This window comes from Eulemur rufifrons, chromosome 8 (assembly GCF_041146395.1).
Source record: "Eulemur rufifrons isolate Redbay chromosome 8, OSU_ERuf_1, whole genome shotgun sequence".
NCBI lineage: Eukaryota > Metazoa > Chordata > Mammalia > Primates > Lemuridae > Eulemur > Eulemur rufifrons.
This window is the reverse complement of record NC_090990.1, coordinates 103,574,631-103,591,504: the sequence shown is the minus strand read 5'-3', so window position 1 is coordinate 103,591,504 and position 16,874 is coordinate 103,574,631. Positions and strand designations below refer to the sequence as shown.

The 16,874-nt window shown below is 41.0% G+C and overlaps 1 protein-coding gene across 1 annotated transcript in view; it reads right to left on the bottom strand.

Annotated features, from left to right (window-relative positions):
• Positions 1–344: 344 nt before the first annotated feature.
• The window catches only part of POGZ (pogo transposable element derived with ZNF domain), a 50,107-nt gene continuing 33,577 nt past the window's right edge, over positions 345–16,874 (bottom strand). The window contains exons 11-19 of the mRNA XM_069480588.1: positions 9,149–9,249; positions 8,469–8,615; positions 5,574–5,708; positions 5,286–5,458; positions 4,976–5,116; positions 4,444–4,500; positions 4,127–4,239; positions 3,837–3,861; positions 345–3,692 (exon numbers count right to left, since the gene is read on the bottom strand). Of these exons, the coding sequence (XP_069336689.1) occupies positions 2,024–3,692; positions 3,837–3,861; positions 4,127–4,239; positions 4,444–4,500; positions 4,976–5,116; positions 5,286–5,458; positions 5,574–5,708; positions 8,469–8,615; positions 9,149–9,249 (2,561 nt within the window). The 3' untranslated portion in view covers positions 345–2,023. The remainder of the gene's footprint in view (positions 3,693–3,836; positions 3,862–4,126; positions 4,240–4,443; positions 4,501–4,975; positions 5,117–5,285; positions 5,459–5,573; positions 5,709–8,468; positions 8,616–9,148; positions 9,250–16,874) is intronic.

The window sequence follows — 16,874 nt, the reverse complement described above, 5'->3', positions numbered from 1 at the left end:
ACTTCCTGACCAAAACCCAGCTGATCCACTGTTGGTATTATGATCTTAAAAAACATCACCCATCAAGAAAGTCAATCAGTGTGCAGAGGACAGGAACCCAGCTCTGCTAAGGCTGTGGCTGCTGCAGAGATTACCAAAGAGTAGGATTAGGTTGTTGTAGACAGAAGTAACCAATCACAGTTCTTGAACTTTCTCAAAGGCAAAGGGTTGACTTGAAAGTCCATAGTCTGTCAATAAAATGGCATCAGGCAAGAAGCTGGGGAAGAGAAGCCCAGATGGATCCTTAGTTTGGTTTCAGATACCATGGGTTCACAAAGCTGGCCAAGCTGTTTCTGGGAGGGGTTACTCCAGTTCACTGTATTATAGTGTGCTGGGGGGGGAGGGAGGGGTTAAAAAACAAAAACAAACAAAAAAATGTGTTGGGAGGGGAGAAATGGGTGGTAACAAATGTCACACCTGTACCACCAGGCCCATCACATCTTGAGCATTTCCCAGTCTGTGAAAGCCTACTAAACAGGGTTACCTAGAAAAAAAAAACAGGTTTATAAATCCATTTCCCCTCACTTTATTAAATGTTCCACTTATGTACATTTTTAAAGATGAACCATTTACAAGCTTGTGCAGGTTGCCTCCTTGGCTCACAGGAGGGAAACATTGCTGAAAGCCTCAGGATGGACAAAGAGGTGTAGCTGTGAGAAGCGGACTTGGTTTTTTGCTCCTTTTCTCTGTACGCTACAGTACATTTTGGTTTACAACCATGAGTACACACAATTTTAAAAAATCCCTCATGCAAATTATAGAAAAAAATTTTCTTTCCTTGAAGCTGGCAGTGAAAAATAAAGATTCGTGTCTTTCTTTGTGCATACCCCAGTATATTTCTTCATGTCAGATTCTTCTCTAAGCATTAAGAGAAATAGGGGAAAGCCACAGTGCTGGATTTCAACAAGTGGTCTTTTCAATACTTCTTGCACAATTAGCTCCTGGCTGTAGGACCTGTGATCTCTTGACCAGGCATGTTCTCCACTTAACAGGATGAAGTTCAGTAAAGCAGGGACTGCCCCTGGGGGCTTGCAGTATGAAGACTCAAAATGGGAATGGCTTCCACCCTAACACTGATTGACCACCTCAGTATCTTTTGCTTGCTAATGACACCTGTATGATCCTTTGTCCAGAGTGATGAACAGTGTGAGAAGGGGGAAATGGGCCAAGGATCACAAGTGCAAAGACCTTTGTTTTTGTTGTGTTTTTGTTGGGGGGTGGTGGGGGGGTGGTAAGGAAAAGACAAAATCTATTCATCATCTGGATGATTAAAGGTGGTTTCATGCATTTTTAAAGCCACAATTTTGTATCTAGAGTTGCTGTAGAAACCAACATCTCTGGAGAGGGAAGGAAAGAAAAGCAGAAGGAAGAGAGAGTTCAGTGGGATTTTTTTTTCCATTTTCATTTTTATATAAAAGTGTTAAGACCACAATGAAAAAAGTTTTTTATCCATATATATAAGAAACCAGTTTTGTGGGCTACATATTTTTGTCTTTCCCATCTTCAGAAATGTTCTCACATTGACAATGGTTAGATAGCATCATGCCCAAAGACATTGGCCACACAGTAAAACAAACAAACAAAAAACCCAGAAGTACTATGATACAATTGAGGTAAATGGGGAAACAAAAAGATTTAACATTCGCCCACAAAGGATTTTTTTTTCTTTTTCTTGATTTTGTCAGAAAAATACCAAACACAGTGATTAAAATTTAAAAAAAAAAAAAAATCACAAAAACCTGTTCTTAGCAGAAGTAAATGACCAATGGGCCAGCTCCTCGGCTCAGATGTGATCACTATTGGTTTTCCTAAAAATCCACAAATCCACAGGGAAGTGTAAGTCAATATCAGGGGGGAGTGGTGGCATAAAATTAAAAAATATAAACCAAATACCCCACCTGGTATACCCCCTTTTCCCTAAATCCCTCTCCCTCCCTCACACTTTCCCACCCCCACTCCACTCCCCCTCTCCTGACCCCAACACTCAAATCTCCATCAGATCTAGGTCAGCTTCTTCAAAGCCATAGAAAGACTCGGTCTCACTTTCACCCTCAAAGAGCTGGTGAAGGCTTTCAGGCTCAACTGTCTCTTCAGGAGATGATCTGGGTCGGGGAGTGGAAGCTGAGGGCTCCTCAGACTGTTCCCCACTCAGCTTCAGCTGCTCCTCTAGGGAGGCAATTAGCTCCTCCTGTATGTCAGCATTTCTTGTAGGTGAGTTAATGTTGCCATCAGGGCCAGGCAGAACACTAGCCACCAGGAAAGACCTCTGAACTAGCTCTGGACAGTCCCCAATGACACCCAGCACTTCACCCAGCCAGACCAGCACCAGCTGAAGCAAGACATCGGAATCACATGCAGTATCCGCCATTTCCCGCGCCTGCTCCTTCCATTTTTTGTGCAGGAAGTTCTTGACAGTTCGTTTGATGCATACATCTAATGGCTGAATTTTGGAGCTACAGCCTGCTGGGACCACTGCAGGCAAGGTGCTAGAGGCACTAAGCATAGCCAGTACCTCTTCTGACAAGTGAGTGCGATGACAGTCCATCACAAGCATGCCTTTGCTGTGCTGGCAAGCTGTGTGCTTCTGCCACACCCGGGTTGACCACAACTCCATGATCTCATCATCGCTGTAGCCGCTCTCCTTTGCCTCCAGCAATATGGAGTCTGGCACATTAGCAGGCTGATCCATTTGTCCTCGGTAGAAAACCAGGGTGGGAAGGACAGTGCCATCTGCCAGAATGGCCAGCACTACATCACACCAAGGTTCCCCTGTGCCCACCGTCTGCAGGGCATTCTCCTTCCGGTCATCACTGCTCAGCACCTCTGTATCCAGGAACAAGGAGATCTCGTCAATAGCCACAATCATAGACAGAGGTAAGTCCTGGTTGTGAATCTGCCGCTGCACAAATTCAATGAAGAGTCCTGCATTCTCTGCCACATCCTTAGGTAGGGTGTGGGCCACAGCTCGCCGAGCATGGGGAGTGAGGTGGTGCCGCAGCATGAAACGCACAGCCCACTCATAGGAAATCTTAAACCCCCCCTCCAAAGAACGTCCTATTTTGGTGGCTTTCTGGAACAAAGTCTCCTCATTTACAGGTAGCTGCTGCTCTCGTTGGGTCAGCACCCACTCAGCCAGTTTCTCTTCTGCCTCAAAGCTCAGATATTTGCCCTCTAGATTCTCCCCCTGGGAGGCCTGGAAGCGACGAAGCCAACGCCGTATACGTCGTTGGGGATTTCGGAAGTGTTCAGCTGCCTGTTCTGTATTGCAACACAGGGCAAACAGTACTACTCGAAGCTTCTTCACGGACAACTGCTCCTTCTTGCCAACCCCACCACTACTACCGAGACCTAATGCTTGCTCAGGTTCCTGGGTAACTGGGCTCCCTTCATCCTGGTCATCAACATTCAGACATTCGGCACCCTCTGTAGTGGGTGGAAGGGCTGAAGGTTGTGGGTGAGTGGGCGTTGGAGGTGGGGTTGCAGTTGAGGCTGGTGATGGGAGTGCCTGGACTACGGGAGTTGGTAGCTCTTCAGGCTCAGCTGGGGTGGCCCCCGCAGATTTCACAGTGGCAGCTTTGTTAGTGGGGAAGGAAGAAGGCGGGTACATATTCTTCAAGTTCCGGTCATGCACTCGGTCACGAGTCTGGCTATGCCTAAAGGGGTTGGGGTGGGGAGCAAAGAGAGGAAAGGAAAGCTCAGTTAAACTAGGAAATTGAAAGAATATAATAGTAATAATAATAATAAACAGCAAACACACTGTAAAACAAATTAAACCATGAAGTGAGAGTTTTTGTTACCTTGAGTGAGCTATCCAAGTGAGTCCTATGGAAAAGGAAACAATAAAAAAAAGTTAGCTTAGTGAAGAAATAAGCCCTCCAAAGACAGTGTCCTGCAATTTCAACCTATTATACAAAAATACACCCTTGACAGTGACCCATGTTCCCAGTTTTCTGTAAACTTCAGGTTAGCATGTTTCCAGTTTGCCATGGTGAATGGGTAAGGCCAGACAGCGATGCCCCTGACTCACAGTATGACCTGTATCTCTTTCTCCCCACTTGTGTGACTAACGCCCATCTCTCCTGCTTACCTCGTGGCAGGATGCTGCTGGATCTGTGAGAGGGATTGAATACCAAATGCTTGGCCATGGCATCTCCCACAGAGGTAACAAAGGAACATGAAGTGCACGCCAGCTTGATTCCACTAAGAAAGAATCAAGAGTACATGTAAGGCAAATACAGCAGTGACATCTGACAGAGTTAAGCTTTGAGGCTTAATAAAAAAGAGAAATACCTCTTCTTTCTCCTCTTTCTCAAATTGATTCACATAACCACCCCCCAAAATAATTACAAGGATTTAATGCAAAAACTAGAAAAATTAAGAGACTACCAATAAATTTTTTCTTACCTCACAGAATTTTTAAACAAGGCCAAATACTTGGGGCTCTTCCGTGGAACATGATTGCTGAGAAAGACAAAATGGTAAGAGTTAGGTGTTCTGCTGGCTAAGCTAGAGATCAACAGCCAATGACAATGCCCTCAACAAAAGAAATGCCTCTTCAATCAATCCTAACCTCAACCCGAGCCCGTTTTCCTGTCACCACGCTTCTTAAACCTTACTACGAATTGCCCGAGGATCTATTAAAATTCATATTCTGATTCAGAAGGCCTAGGGCGGGGATGAGAGTCTACATTTCTAACAAGCTCTCATTAAATGCTGCTGGTATGAATGCTTGAGTAGCAAGGTCCTTCAAAATTAGAGGACAGACTATCAAAATCAAATGAACAGGGGTTGGGCCTCTGGCCCTGCTAGGAGAGATGGACAAAAAGCTCTGAGTTACTAATAAAAGAGGAAACATACTAGAAGCAGGGGAGGGAATAAAATGAGTTCTTGAGAATCTAAACTCCCAAGTAGAAGCACTGGTTTAATCACAACTTACTTGATCATGTGGTTGGCATAAGCTCGAGAGCAGCAGGTGCTATAGCGACACAAAGAGCAATGTACATAAGTAGGGAAATGATTAGGAAAATCTGGGATCTCAAAGCTGCACTCCAGACATGTCTGCCGGCCCATGACACTCCTGTCAAAAAAACAAAAGGAGAAGATTCTCATTACTGCCTCAGAGGTCCCCATACTGTAGGATTTTAGATTACAGATCCTACTAAAAGGCTACCAGATTGAACTGGCTATTAGAAATAATCCTGCCCACCCAGTCCCCACCCGCCCAGCACTTAGAAGAAGGCACTGACATTTTCCTAACAGCTCTCTTCTGGATGTTGCGCTGGACAGGGGGATAAAGGAAGACAGGCAGAGGATCCGTTGAGGAGGTCAGTGGTGTTGCCTCCTGCAAGGCGCTGGCAGGTGTATCATTGGAGGATACAGGAACAGTTCGTGGCTGCCCTCGGGAAGCCCGGATTGTCACCTGAGGGTTGAGGGAAGGAACAATTAGACATTATTCACACTAAACCTCAGAACACTGAAAATCCCCATTCCTCCTCTCCCTGGGTCTATAAAAGAAACTGTGGCAAACTGTTCACCTTGGTGCCTGGTTTCAAGCCTTCCAGCTGCTTGGGTTTACGGAAGGTTTTATGGTGCTGAAGCTTGTGTTCAATTTTGTCCTTGGCAAAGAGAAACTGCAGCCGGCATTTGTTGCAGTGATAAACATTTCTCTTCTGAAGGGGGGAAAAGAAAAAAAAAAGACACAAAATCCCTTAAAAGCTTCTCAATAATTTTCTTCTTTGAGGAGTACGTAGATCAATGCCTACTATTAACATTCTTCCCACCTTTCTGTTGATAATTTAAGACAGTAAGAAAGAAATACACAACACAACTGTAAACTCATCACTGAGAATCATCACCTCCCATGCTCCCAAATTAAGATGAACTCCAGGCCAGGGTGACTAGGTTCTCAACCTGACTTGCTTTAACAATGTGGATGAGTGACCTGAGCTTTACTTGCCCCTACTGTATCTTTACACATTGCAGACAGTGCTACCTACTCCTGGACGTTATTCTTTTTTATTTTTTTAAAAGACAAAGTACACGATAAAAAAAAAAATTCTTTTTATTCTGTACTCTTTCATGTAAATGTGCCTTCAACTCTGACCCTCAGTCCCTTTCCACAGAAACAACTTGTTAGCAGTTTCTTGAGTATCCTTTCACGGACAGTCTACTGTACAGATATGTAACTATATAACAAACGCATTCATATCTCATTCTCTACTACCTCCCTGTTTTTCTTTTAACACAAATGATAGTACTTGTGTATACTTTGCTGTTTTTTCACTTAATGTATCAATATATACAGACATGTTTCTTTGTGAGATCATTTTGAGAATTCAGTTTGCCTAGTATTGACGTAACACCCACTTCTAAGATTTTCTTTGCTAGGATAGCAAAGTTCTATAATTTGAGGCCAAGTGACAATTCTCATGTTCCTATCTGGAAATACATCTGTGGCGCATTACCAGCAGTCACTACTGAGCAAAGGAGAGGAGAGTGTGAGTGTGAAGGGTATGCATGTTTGTGCGGGTAGATGTGTGAACACTGACTGCATGCGCATCCAGTTGCTCTCCGTTTTGTATCTTCTCTTATATACTTTCACTCTCCTCCTCTAGAGCAGCGGTCCCCAAGCCCCAGTCCCAAGGCCCACCAAGAACCAGGCCGCACAGCAGGAGGCCAGCAGCAGGTGAGTGAGCAAAGCCCCACCTGCACCCACCTCCCCATCGCTCATATCACCGCCTGAGCCCCACCACCCAACAGATCAGCGGTGGCATCAGACCCTCACAGGAGCACGAACCCCACAGCAAACTGTGTATGTGAGGGATCCAGGTTGTGCTCCCCATGAGAATCCAACACCTGACGATCTGAGGTGGAGCCGAGGTGGCCCCGCTGTGGAGAAACTGTCTCTCATGAAACCAGTCCATGGTGTCAAAAAGGTTGGGGACTGCTGCTCTAGAGGATCTTTTCTTGTAGCATTTTAAAACAAAGTCGTATCTATTAATATATCATCGTATAAATAAAATACAACAAAAAACTTAGCCTTTGCTATTTCTTCCCCTGGGTCCTCCCCTTCATAAGCAAACTTCTTTAAATAAGTAGTCTCCATTTCCTTACCTCTCATTCATTTGTTCCGCTGACAGTTGACTTCTACCCTACCAACCAACAAAACAGCTCTCTTCAATGTTGCTAAATTAAAGGTCTGCCTCTAAGGTTCTACCTTGCTTGACACCTTCCTGTAACATATGACATTTTGATCATACCTTTTTCTTCAAATCACTTTCTTTTTCTCAGCTTCCTTGACATAAGACTCTTCTGGTTTTCCTCCTATGTCTACAGTGCTGGCTTTATGAATAGAGACTACATCCACATGGACAGAGAGAGGATCCTAAGCCTTAATTTTATTCTCAACAGGGTTGGGAGGCCCATGACACGCAAGTAGTCTAAAATCTACTAGATTTATACAAAGATGATTACTAAATAGCTTTTCTATAACCCAGAATTCTTTCCCAGGCTTCAGACCTGTTATCCAACAGCTACAATTGATGTCTACTATATTGCTAACACAGAATATCCAAACTTGTAGTATTACCCCCCTAAATTTACTTTCTCCAGTGTAGAAATCTATCTCAGAAAATAGTCCCATCATTCATCAAATTGCCCAAGACAGAATCTTAGGCACTATTCTTAACTCCTCTCTTGCTACCTTCTCTAATCCATCCCTAAATCATAAATATCTCCTATCTTCTCAGTATATGTCAACTCTACCCTCTTTTTCTTTAATTCAAAAGCCAATACCCAGCCACTATCATTTGTCACCTAACTGACTGAAAAGCCATTTGGCTAGTCTCCCTAACTCTGGTCTTAATCTCCTTTAAGTGCAGCCAGTGTAAAATCTTAACCAAGAGCAAATTTGAACACATTAATACTCTCCTTTAATGGCTTCCCAATGACTTCTTTCCATGGCTTACAAGATCCTCCATGATTTATCTCTGCCTAATTTCCAACTCTCCCTCCCCCTTGTACCCTACACTCTACATTGAACAGCTCTCTCAATTTCTTGAACCTCCATACTTTTGCTCTCTGCCTTAGGCACACTGTTCTCTTGTCCTATTGCATCCAGCTCATTCTTATTTATCCTTCAGGTCTTAAACACCATTGTCTTCCTAGAAATCTTACCAGGCACCCAGAATAGGTATATGTTTTTCTATATCCTGTATTTCCCACTAACACAATACTCTTTACGCGTTACTGTGTGTCTTGCTTACCAAATCTCTAGCACCTAGCTTAGTACATGGCACGTAACTGAAATTAAATAAATTTTTGCCAACACATGCATATTATCTTATCTATCAAAATTATTTGTCTAGCTCAGCCCAGCATCCATAATTTTAAAAAAAGGGGGAATATGGGAATTGCTTGGTGCCTAGTACCTGGTGCCTCATGTAATGCTGTTGGAATGCATTGCCATTTTTGAAGACCTTCAGGCAATAAGGACAGAGCAGATGCCGGGTATCCTCATGGATCATCCGAAAATGGACATCTACCTCAGAGTAGAGTGAGGAGCGATATTGACACACCTGAGTCACATAAGAGGGAAAATAGGCTAAGAATGAAGTGAACAACTGAGGCTTTAAGAGAGGTAGCAACAAAAATTTTAAAATATGGGGGAAAAAAATTCCCTAAATGCACAGAAATCAAATCATTTTTCTGACTTTGTAATGCAGGGCTATGTTGTGATAAATTTAGCTGCCTTAGGATAAAAATAAAGAAAGACAGGAAAGTTTGAGAACAATCCATATTCTATAACCAAGAGGAGTAAAGTTTTCTCTGTCCATCTCCAATGGGCAAGTTCAGGAGACAGACACTCCCTTAGTACATATACATGTTTCTTGGCTGGGTAAGTATTATACTTGAGGATATGTTCTTTTTTGTTTTTTTCCTGCATGGAAAATCCTGAAGATAGAAACTGTGTTTACTATTTCTTCTGTACTCCCTCAGAGTTCCTAAACTGAGTGCAAGCAGTAGGTATTTAGCAATATTCATTGGCGGATTCTTTGTATTCAACCTGAGAGCAAAATGGCTAAAATTTCCTGGAGAAAAAAGGCAATACCTGGCAAACATAAGGCATCTCTCCAGGTTTATGAGTATCCTTCATATGCTGGAGAAACAGTGGCTCACTTTCAAATGCCCACTCACAGATCTTGCACTTGGCTGTAAGAAGAAAAATAATCAATAAATCTACCTAAAATAAGACCAAAGTCCTGATGACTCATAATCTTAATTTTCTCTGACTTCTATAACTTCATTTGTGTTGCTCATAACAAATAATGTTATGTCTCTAGCTCAGACTTCTTACCAAGGATTTGTAGATTTTCAACTATCTATAAGACATTTTAAATTGGATATTCTATCATCAACTCTAACTTAATTCAGCATCTTCCTGTTTACCATTGTTTCCCTTCTTACTTCCCTATCTCTTCCTGAACTCAAAACTTAGCCAATATCTTAGACCCAAACCGTGTACTCTGTCACCATTATTTCAAAATGTATCTGGGAATTGTCGCTTCTCTATTCTAATAACCAAAAACTTGGTAGACGTCCATATAACTTCCTATTGCTTATCAGCTGGCTTACAACACCACCTTTATCTCTCCAATAAACTTACATAGTATTATTCTTTATACACCATTGCCAAATGAATTCTTTTAAATACATGACTTCATTCCTCTGCTCAAGGACAGACAAAAATTATCTCCTATAAATAATTCAACAAACATTTATTGAACACCTAAGTGAGTATAAATAAGAATTTTCCCTCAAAAGACCAACAATCATGAATGGAAAAGTTCTTACCTTATTATAAGAGATATCATTTTTTCAACAGTAACATATTCAAGATAATTATACTTTGAAATTGTCCATTTGTCAAGCTTATGAGTCTGCAATTCTAAATTTTTGGTAAAAATTTTAATCGCTACATATTTCCAATTATACAGTATGGCCAAAAATAAGATAGTTATTTGTATTTTGTTACTTACACTGGAATTAGTTTCAAGTTTTTGCAAATATGAAAATTGTAAACTTAAAGCTGTAAGCATTTATTGTACAATGTCTAATCCACCGCCCCCCTCCACCCTGCAAAAAAGATTGAGTGAAGTTGAAGTAATTCCTTAAAGTAAAACAAACAAATAAAAGCCAGGAGTTTTTAATCTGGGGTCCATGGAACAGGCCTCAGGGAAACCAGGTATCCCTTGAAATTATTTGCAAAAGAGTAAAATGTGGGGGCCGGGCGCGGTGGCTCACGCCTGTAATCCTAGCACTCTGGGAGGCCGAGGCGGGTGGATTGCTCAAGGTCAGGAGTTCGAGACCAGCCTGAGAGAGACCCCGTCTCTACTAAAAATGGAAAGACATTATATGGACAACTAAAAATCTATATAGAAAAAATTAGCCGGGCATGGTGGCGCATGCCTGTAGTCCCAGCTACTCGGGAGGCTGAGGCAGTAGGATCGCTTAAGCCGAGAAGTCTGAGGTTGCTGTGAGCTAAGCTGACGCCACGGCACTCACTCTAGCCTGGGCAACAAAGTGAGACTCTGTCTCAACAACAACAACAACAACAAAAAAAAAAAGAGTAAAATGTGTATTTTTCTAGAAAGAGGATTCACTATTTTGTGTTTCTTTTCAAAGGAGTCTGCAATCCCATTTAGAACCACTGCCTAGAGGTACACTGGGTGCTACAAGGACACAGATAAATAAATTCTGCCTAGAGGAATGAGGAAAAGCTTTAAGAAGACATATAAGCTGAATCTTCAAAAAATGGGGGTTTGAGAGACAGGGAAGTCAAGATGAAACGCATGTGGGCATGAAAGTTCATGACGTTTGGGAAACAGTTAACACGACAGCAGCATGACAATATAGCCCTCCTTTTTAATTCTCCCAATTCACTTATCTCTTTTAATTAATTTTTTTTTTCTTTTCTAGACCATCTTTAAGCATTGGTGCTTTCCAGCCCTCTGTCCAAGTTTTTCTTATTCTGTGATTTCCCTGGGCAATCTCATTCAACCTCAAAGGCTTTTTTTCCTACAACCCACCTATGTTTCAGCTTTATTGCCATAGCTGTCACACAACATCAATAAAAACAACAGCAAGCGCAAGCACCATGCTAAGATTTACATGTATTATCTCATATCAAGAAAATTAGTGAGGTAGGAACTCAATATAGATATCAGGGGATTTAAGAGATCTCTAGTTACCTTTGACAGATTAATTGTATGTGGGAAAGAGGTAATATTGAAAAAGATTAAGGAGGGGAGAATTAAATGATTCTGCATAGTGGCTATCCTGAAACTGTCCCTCTGAGTACCAACACGCTCCACCACCTCCTTAACACCTAACACCGTCTCCTACTTTGAGAAAATAGGCATGAACTACTACAGCTTCTCCTTCCTGTTTTTCTTTTTCTTTCTTTTTTTTTTTTTTTTAACATTCAGACCTAAGTCCTGCAGATTCCTGTTTTTCAAATTATGGAAGGATAGATCCCTTATGCCATTCTAAGGCTCATCCAACCTCATCATTTCATGTTCCAAGACTTTGTCAATCTATTATTAGTTCTCCCTCTCTTGACTCTTTTTTTCCAAAAGCCTCTCCTCCTGACACCTGAACATGGTTAAGCCCCCTAAAGCATCTTTCTCTCAAACTTACCTCTTCCTCAGTCTACCGTTTTCTCCTTTCCACCAACATAAGATTTTTTGAAAGATTAGAAGAGTAACCTATATTTGTTACCCTTAATTGTGTACTAAGGAGGTGGGGTAATGATGCCAGGAGGAACAATGTTAGAATATCTGACAAAATGTAGCTAAGGATAGTCACTGTGGAAAACAGGAATACGAACCAATAGTCTTAAACATTTTTCAGTCCTGAACCTCTGTGAGACTAATGAAAACTATACAATCCTCCCCTGAAAAGTGCTCACATATGCAAAGTTTGCAACTGTTTTCAAGGGGTTCACAGGAAACTTAACAACCAAGCAGATTAAGAGCTCTGTATGAGATATCAGCCTATGAATCAGCATTAAGCAAACTTGCGAAAGAACCCTAGAGCCACATAGTGTCTACTCATGCACTGCCCTTAAGTGTGAATAACGATGCAGTGCTATTAAGATTATACTTTTATCACCATTAAATATAATGCTCCATTGATATTCTGATGACAACTCGGGAATTTGAAACTAAACTAGAAATTAGATGATAGTTAGGAATTTCTGATTAATTCTGTTAGGTCTTAAAGGAATGTGGCTATATACACAAACATATCCTTTTTTAGAGATACATAGTAAAGTACTTAGGGGTGAAATGTCATAATGTCTATAATCTAATTTAAAAACACTTCAGAAAATAAAAGGAAAAAAATTTCTACCAAATTAAAAAGAAAGCACTAGGTCCCAAAATATTAACATTAAAAAATAAGCTACTTTTTGAAAAGATACCTGCATTCCCATGTTTACTGCAGCACTATTTAAAATGGCCAAAATATGGAATCAACCTAAGTGCCCATCAAAGAATGAATGGATAAAATGTGGTATAGCTGGGCATGGTGGTGCATGCTTATAATCCCAGAGCTTTGGGAGGCCAAGGCAGGATCGCTTGAGCCCAGGAGTTCAGGGTTACAATGAGATATGACAGCACTGGGTGACAGAGTGAGACCCTGTCTCTAAAGAAAAAAAAAGAAAAAAGAAAATGTAGTATATATACAATGAAATATTACTCAGCCATTAAAAAAAAAACAAAACCGGAAATCCTTGTAGTTCCATCTACAGTAAATGGATAGAACTGGAGAACATGTTAGGTGAAATAAGCCAAGCACAGAAAGACAAATATCACACGTTCTCATTTGTATGTGGGAGCTAAAAAGCTGGATCTCATGAAGCTAGAAAGTAGACTGATGGTTACCAGAGGCTTGGAAGGATTGTGTGTGTGTGGGGGGAGGGATGTACAGAAGCTGATTAATGGGTACAAATACAGAGTTTGACAGAAGAAATAAGACCTAGTGTTAGATAGATCAGTAGGGTAACTACAGTTTATAATACTCTCTAGTACATTTCAAAATAGCTAGAAAAGAATAATTTGAATGTTTCTAACACAAAGAAGATACAAATATTTAAGGTGATGGATATCCTAAGCACGTCAATTTGATTTTTACAAATTATATGAATGTATTAAATTATCACATGTAGCCTGAAACTATATACATCTATTATACATCAATAAAAAAAAGGCTACTTTTATGCAGGATCTGTCATGGGTGTAAAAAAGGCAGTTAGGAAGGGATCCAAGAATAAAACTGATAAGAACTAAGGAAAGGTGACTTTTCTTTTTTTGGAAAGGCGATTTTTGATCAGTATAAATTTTAAGTCATAAGAGACTCAAAAATTAAAAGTCAGGGACAATAGAGTGGAAAGTCAAGAGATAAAGATCAATGAGGGTTTACATTGTCTGTTTCTTTCCATAAGGAAAAACTTATCTTCTCTCTGTGGAGTCCATACATATATGGAAAGACAGAAACTCACCCACCAGATTCTATACAAAAATATGTTAGGTGTTTTCACTGGAAGGTGTGGATGATCCTAGCTTCACGTAACTGACAGGGAAAAATTTTGGGTCCTAACCTAGACCAAGATGGCTACCCTAGCACTATAGTGTCACAGTGGTTGATTCCAACATATATTCTACTACCCAATGATTAGGCCAAAGTTCCACTGACCAATAAGGCAGCCATCAGTGACATGTGTCTAGTGAACCCTTGAAACACGGTAACCCCTAATTAAGATTTGTATTTCAAAAAAATCTTATTTTTTAATGAAGAAAAAAAAGAATGTTGTTGAAATGATTATATGTTGGATATATTGAGTTAAATAAAATATACCATTAAAGTTAATTTTGCTTGGTTTAAAAAAGAAAAAAATTTTTTCCAAGAGATGGGGATCCTGCTATGTTGCCCAAACTAGTCTTGAACTCCTGGCCTTAAGTGATCCTCCTGCCTCAGCTTCCCAAGTAGCTGGAATTACAGGTGTGAGCGAATGCATCAGCAATTTTTTTTAAAAACTTTATTTCCAAGGCCCCCAGTGTATACCTGAAACCTTGGATAGTACTCTACATAAATTAGGCACCATAAAAGATTAATAAAAATAATAATAAGATAGAGCAATTATAATATACAGTAATAAAAGTTATGTGAATATGGTTTCTCTCTCTCCCGAAATATCTTATTGTATTGTATTCCACCTGTTTGGGGACTTCAGTTGACAGAAGGTAACTGAAAGGGTAACTAGATCCATGGAAAGCAAAACCTTGGATAAGGGGAGACTACTGTATTTAAAGTGACTACTAAAAAAATTAGAGGCTGGGCGCGGTGGCTCACGCCTGTAATCCTAGCACTCTGGGAGGCCGAGGCGGGTGGATCGCTCGAGGTCAGGAGTTCGAGACCAGCCTGAGCAAGAGCGAGACCCCGTCTCTACTAAAAATAGAAAGACATTATATGGACAACTAAAAATCTATATAGAAAAAATTAGCCGGGCATGGTGGCGCATGCCTGTAGTCCCAGCTACTGGGGAGGCTGAGGCAGTAGGATCGTTTAAGCCGAGGAGTCTGAGGTTGCTGTGAGCTAGGCTGACGCCACGGCACTCACTCTAGCCTGGGCAACAAAGTGAGACTCTGTCTCAAAAAAAAAAAAAAAAAAAAGAAAAATTAGAATCACACATGAAGCTCACATTATATTTCTATTGACCAGTGCTAGCCTAAGCTACTTAAGGCAATTCCACTTCCCTTGCCAATAACCAGTTTAGGAATGGGCCTATGACCCAATTATGGCCAAGGAGATATAAAGGGAAAGCAATCCTCACTCATAATAAATAGATTCAGGAAAGAAACAAAGGGAAAAGTATGTTTTCTTCTTTGTCTAGACAATTTTGTGTCTGGGCATAGTGCCTATGACTAATGCAGCCACCTACTATGAGCCAGAGACAAGAGAATTGTTAAGGTCTAGCTTGAAGCCTGCTCCACTTCTAGATCTCCCGGTTAAATGATGTAACAGAGATCTTTACTATTTGATTCATTTTTAGTCAAGGATTTTCATTTGTAGCAAATGCATCCAGATAATATGCATTTGTCTTTATGCTTTTGATCATCCTGTTTCTAATCAATTAAAAGTATTTCTAATTTTTGTCCATCTAAATCTTTCTTTTATTTGAAGAGCCTAAAAGTTTAAGCATCACTTTCTGTGAAAGCCACAAGGATCTTTTCCAGCCAGGTGCAGTGGCTCACGTCTGTAATCCTAGCACTCTGGGAGGCTGAGGCAGGCGGATCACTTGAGCTCAGGAGTTCGAGACCAGCCTGAGCAAGAGCAAGACCCCGTCTCTACTAAAAAAAAAAAAAAAAAGGAAAGAAATTAGCTGGACAACTAAAAATATATATAAAAAATTAGCCGGGCATGGTGGCGCCTGTAGTCCCAGCTACTTAGGAGGCTGAGGCAGGAGGATTGCTTGAGCCCAGGAGTTTGAGGTTGCTGTCAGCTAGGCTGAAGCCATGGCACTCTAGCCTGGGCAACAGAGTGAGACTCTGTCTCCAAAAAAAAAAAAAAAATCTTTTCCCTTCTCTGAACTATTTCACCTGCCATTGGTATCATATACTGCACTGGTCCCAACCTTTTTGGGCACCAGGGACTGATTTCATGGAAGACAATTTTTCTACATACGGGGGGTGGGGTGGGTGCCAGAGCTCAGGCAGTGATGGGAGCCATAGGGAGTGGCTGTAAATATAGATGAAGTTTTGCTCACTCTTTCGCCTGCTGCTCAATTCCTTCTGTGCGGCCCCCCAGTTCCTAAGTTTCACGGAAGACAATTTTTTCATGGACTGGGGGACAGAGCTCTGCAGACGGGTCCCTAACAGGCCATGGACTGGTATTGGGGGCTGGAGACCCCAGATATAGTGCATGTATTTCTAATACACTGTCTTGTTCTCCCATTTTCCTACATTTACATATTATTATCTTTTCAACAGAACTGGAAACCCCATAAAGGACATGAGAAATATTCTGAAGACTGGGCTCAAATCCTCACAGTGTCTCTTCACTAGAGGTGTATGCTCTTAAGTGAATGACTTAATTTCTATGAGCTTGTGTTCAGCCTTGTTTTCCCTAATCTGTAAGATACACAGTATAGGTAACACTCCAACTCACCATATATTACACTGAAAGCACTGTCTTAATGATAAAGTACTTTATAACATTATTTTTTATCCTACATTAAAACTTAGTGCACTAACTAAAGCAGAAGTCCAAATATAGATGACTGCTCCTTCTATAAAAAGATCTAGCCAGGTGCAGTGGCTCACACCTGCAATGCTAGCATCAAGGCGAGAGGATCGCTTGAGCCCGAGTTTGAAACCAGCCAGAACAAGAGCGACCCCATCTATACAAAAAATAGAAAAGTTAGCCAGGCATGATGGTGCATGCCTATAGTCCCAGCTACTCAGGAGGCTGAGACACGAGGATTGCTTGAGCTGAGAAGTTTGAGGTTGCAGTGAGCTATGATGACGCCACTACACTCTACCTGGGGCAAGAGAGAAAGACTCTGTCTCAAAACAAACAAATAAATTCTTTACATTTGTTTCTCTATAGTGGTCCTGAACTAAAGCCCCTAATAACTCAGGATCTAAAACTAAACTCAATCCAGGCTTGAACAGAACAAAAGTCAGTATTATAGTAAAATAGGGTTACTGAAGTACAGAATTGGCTACAAATATGCAAAGTGCTTCCTCTACACTGTTACCTACATATAAATAAAT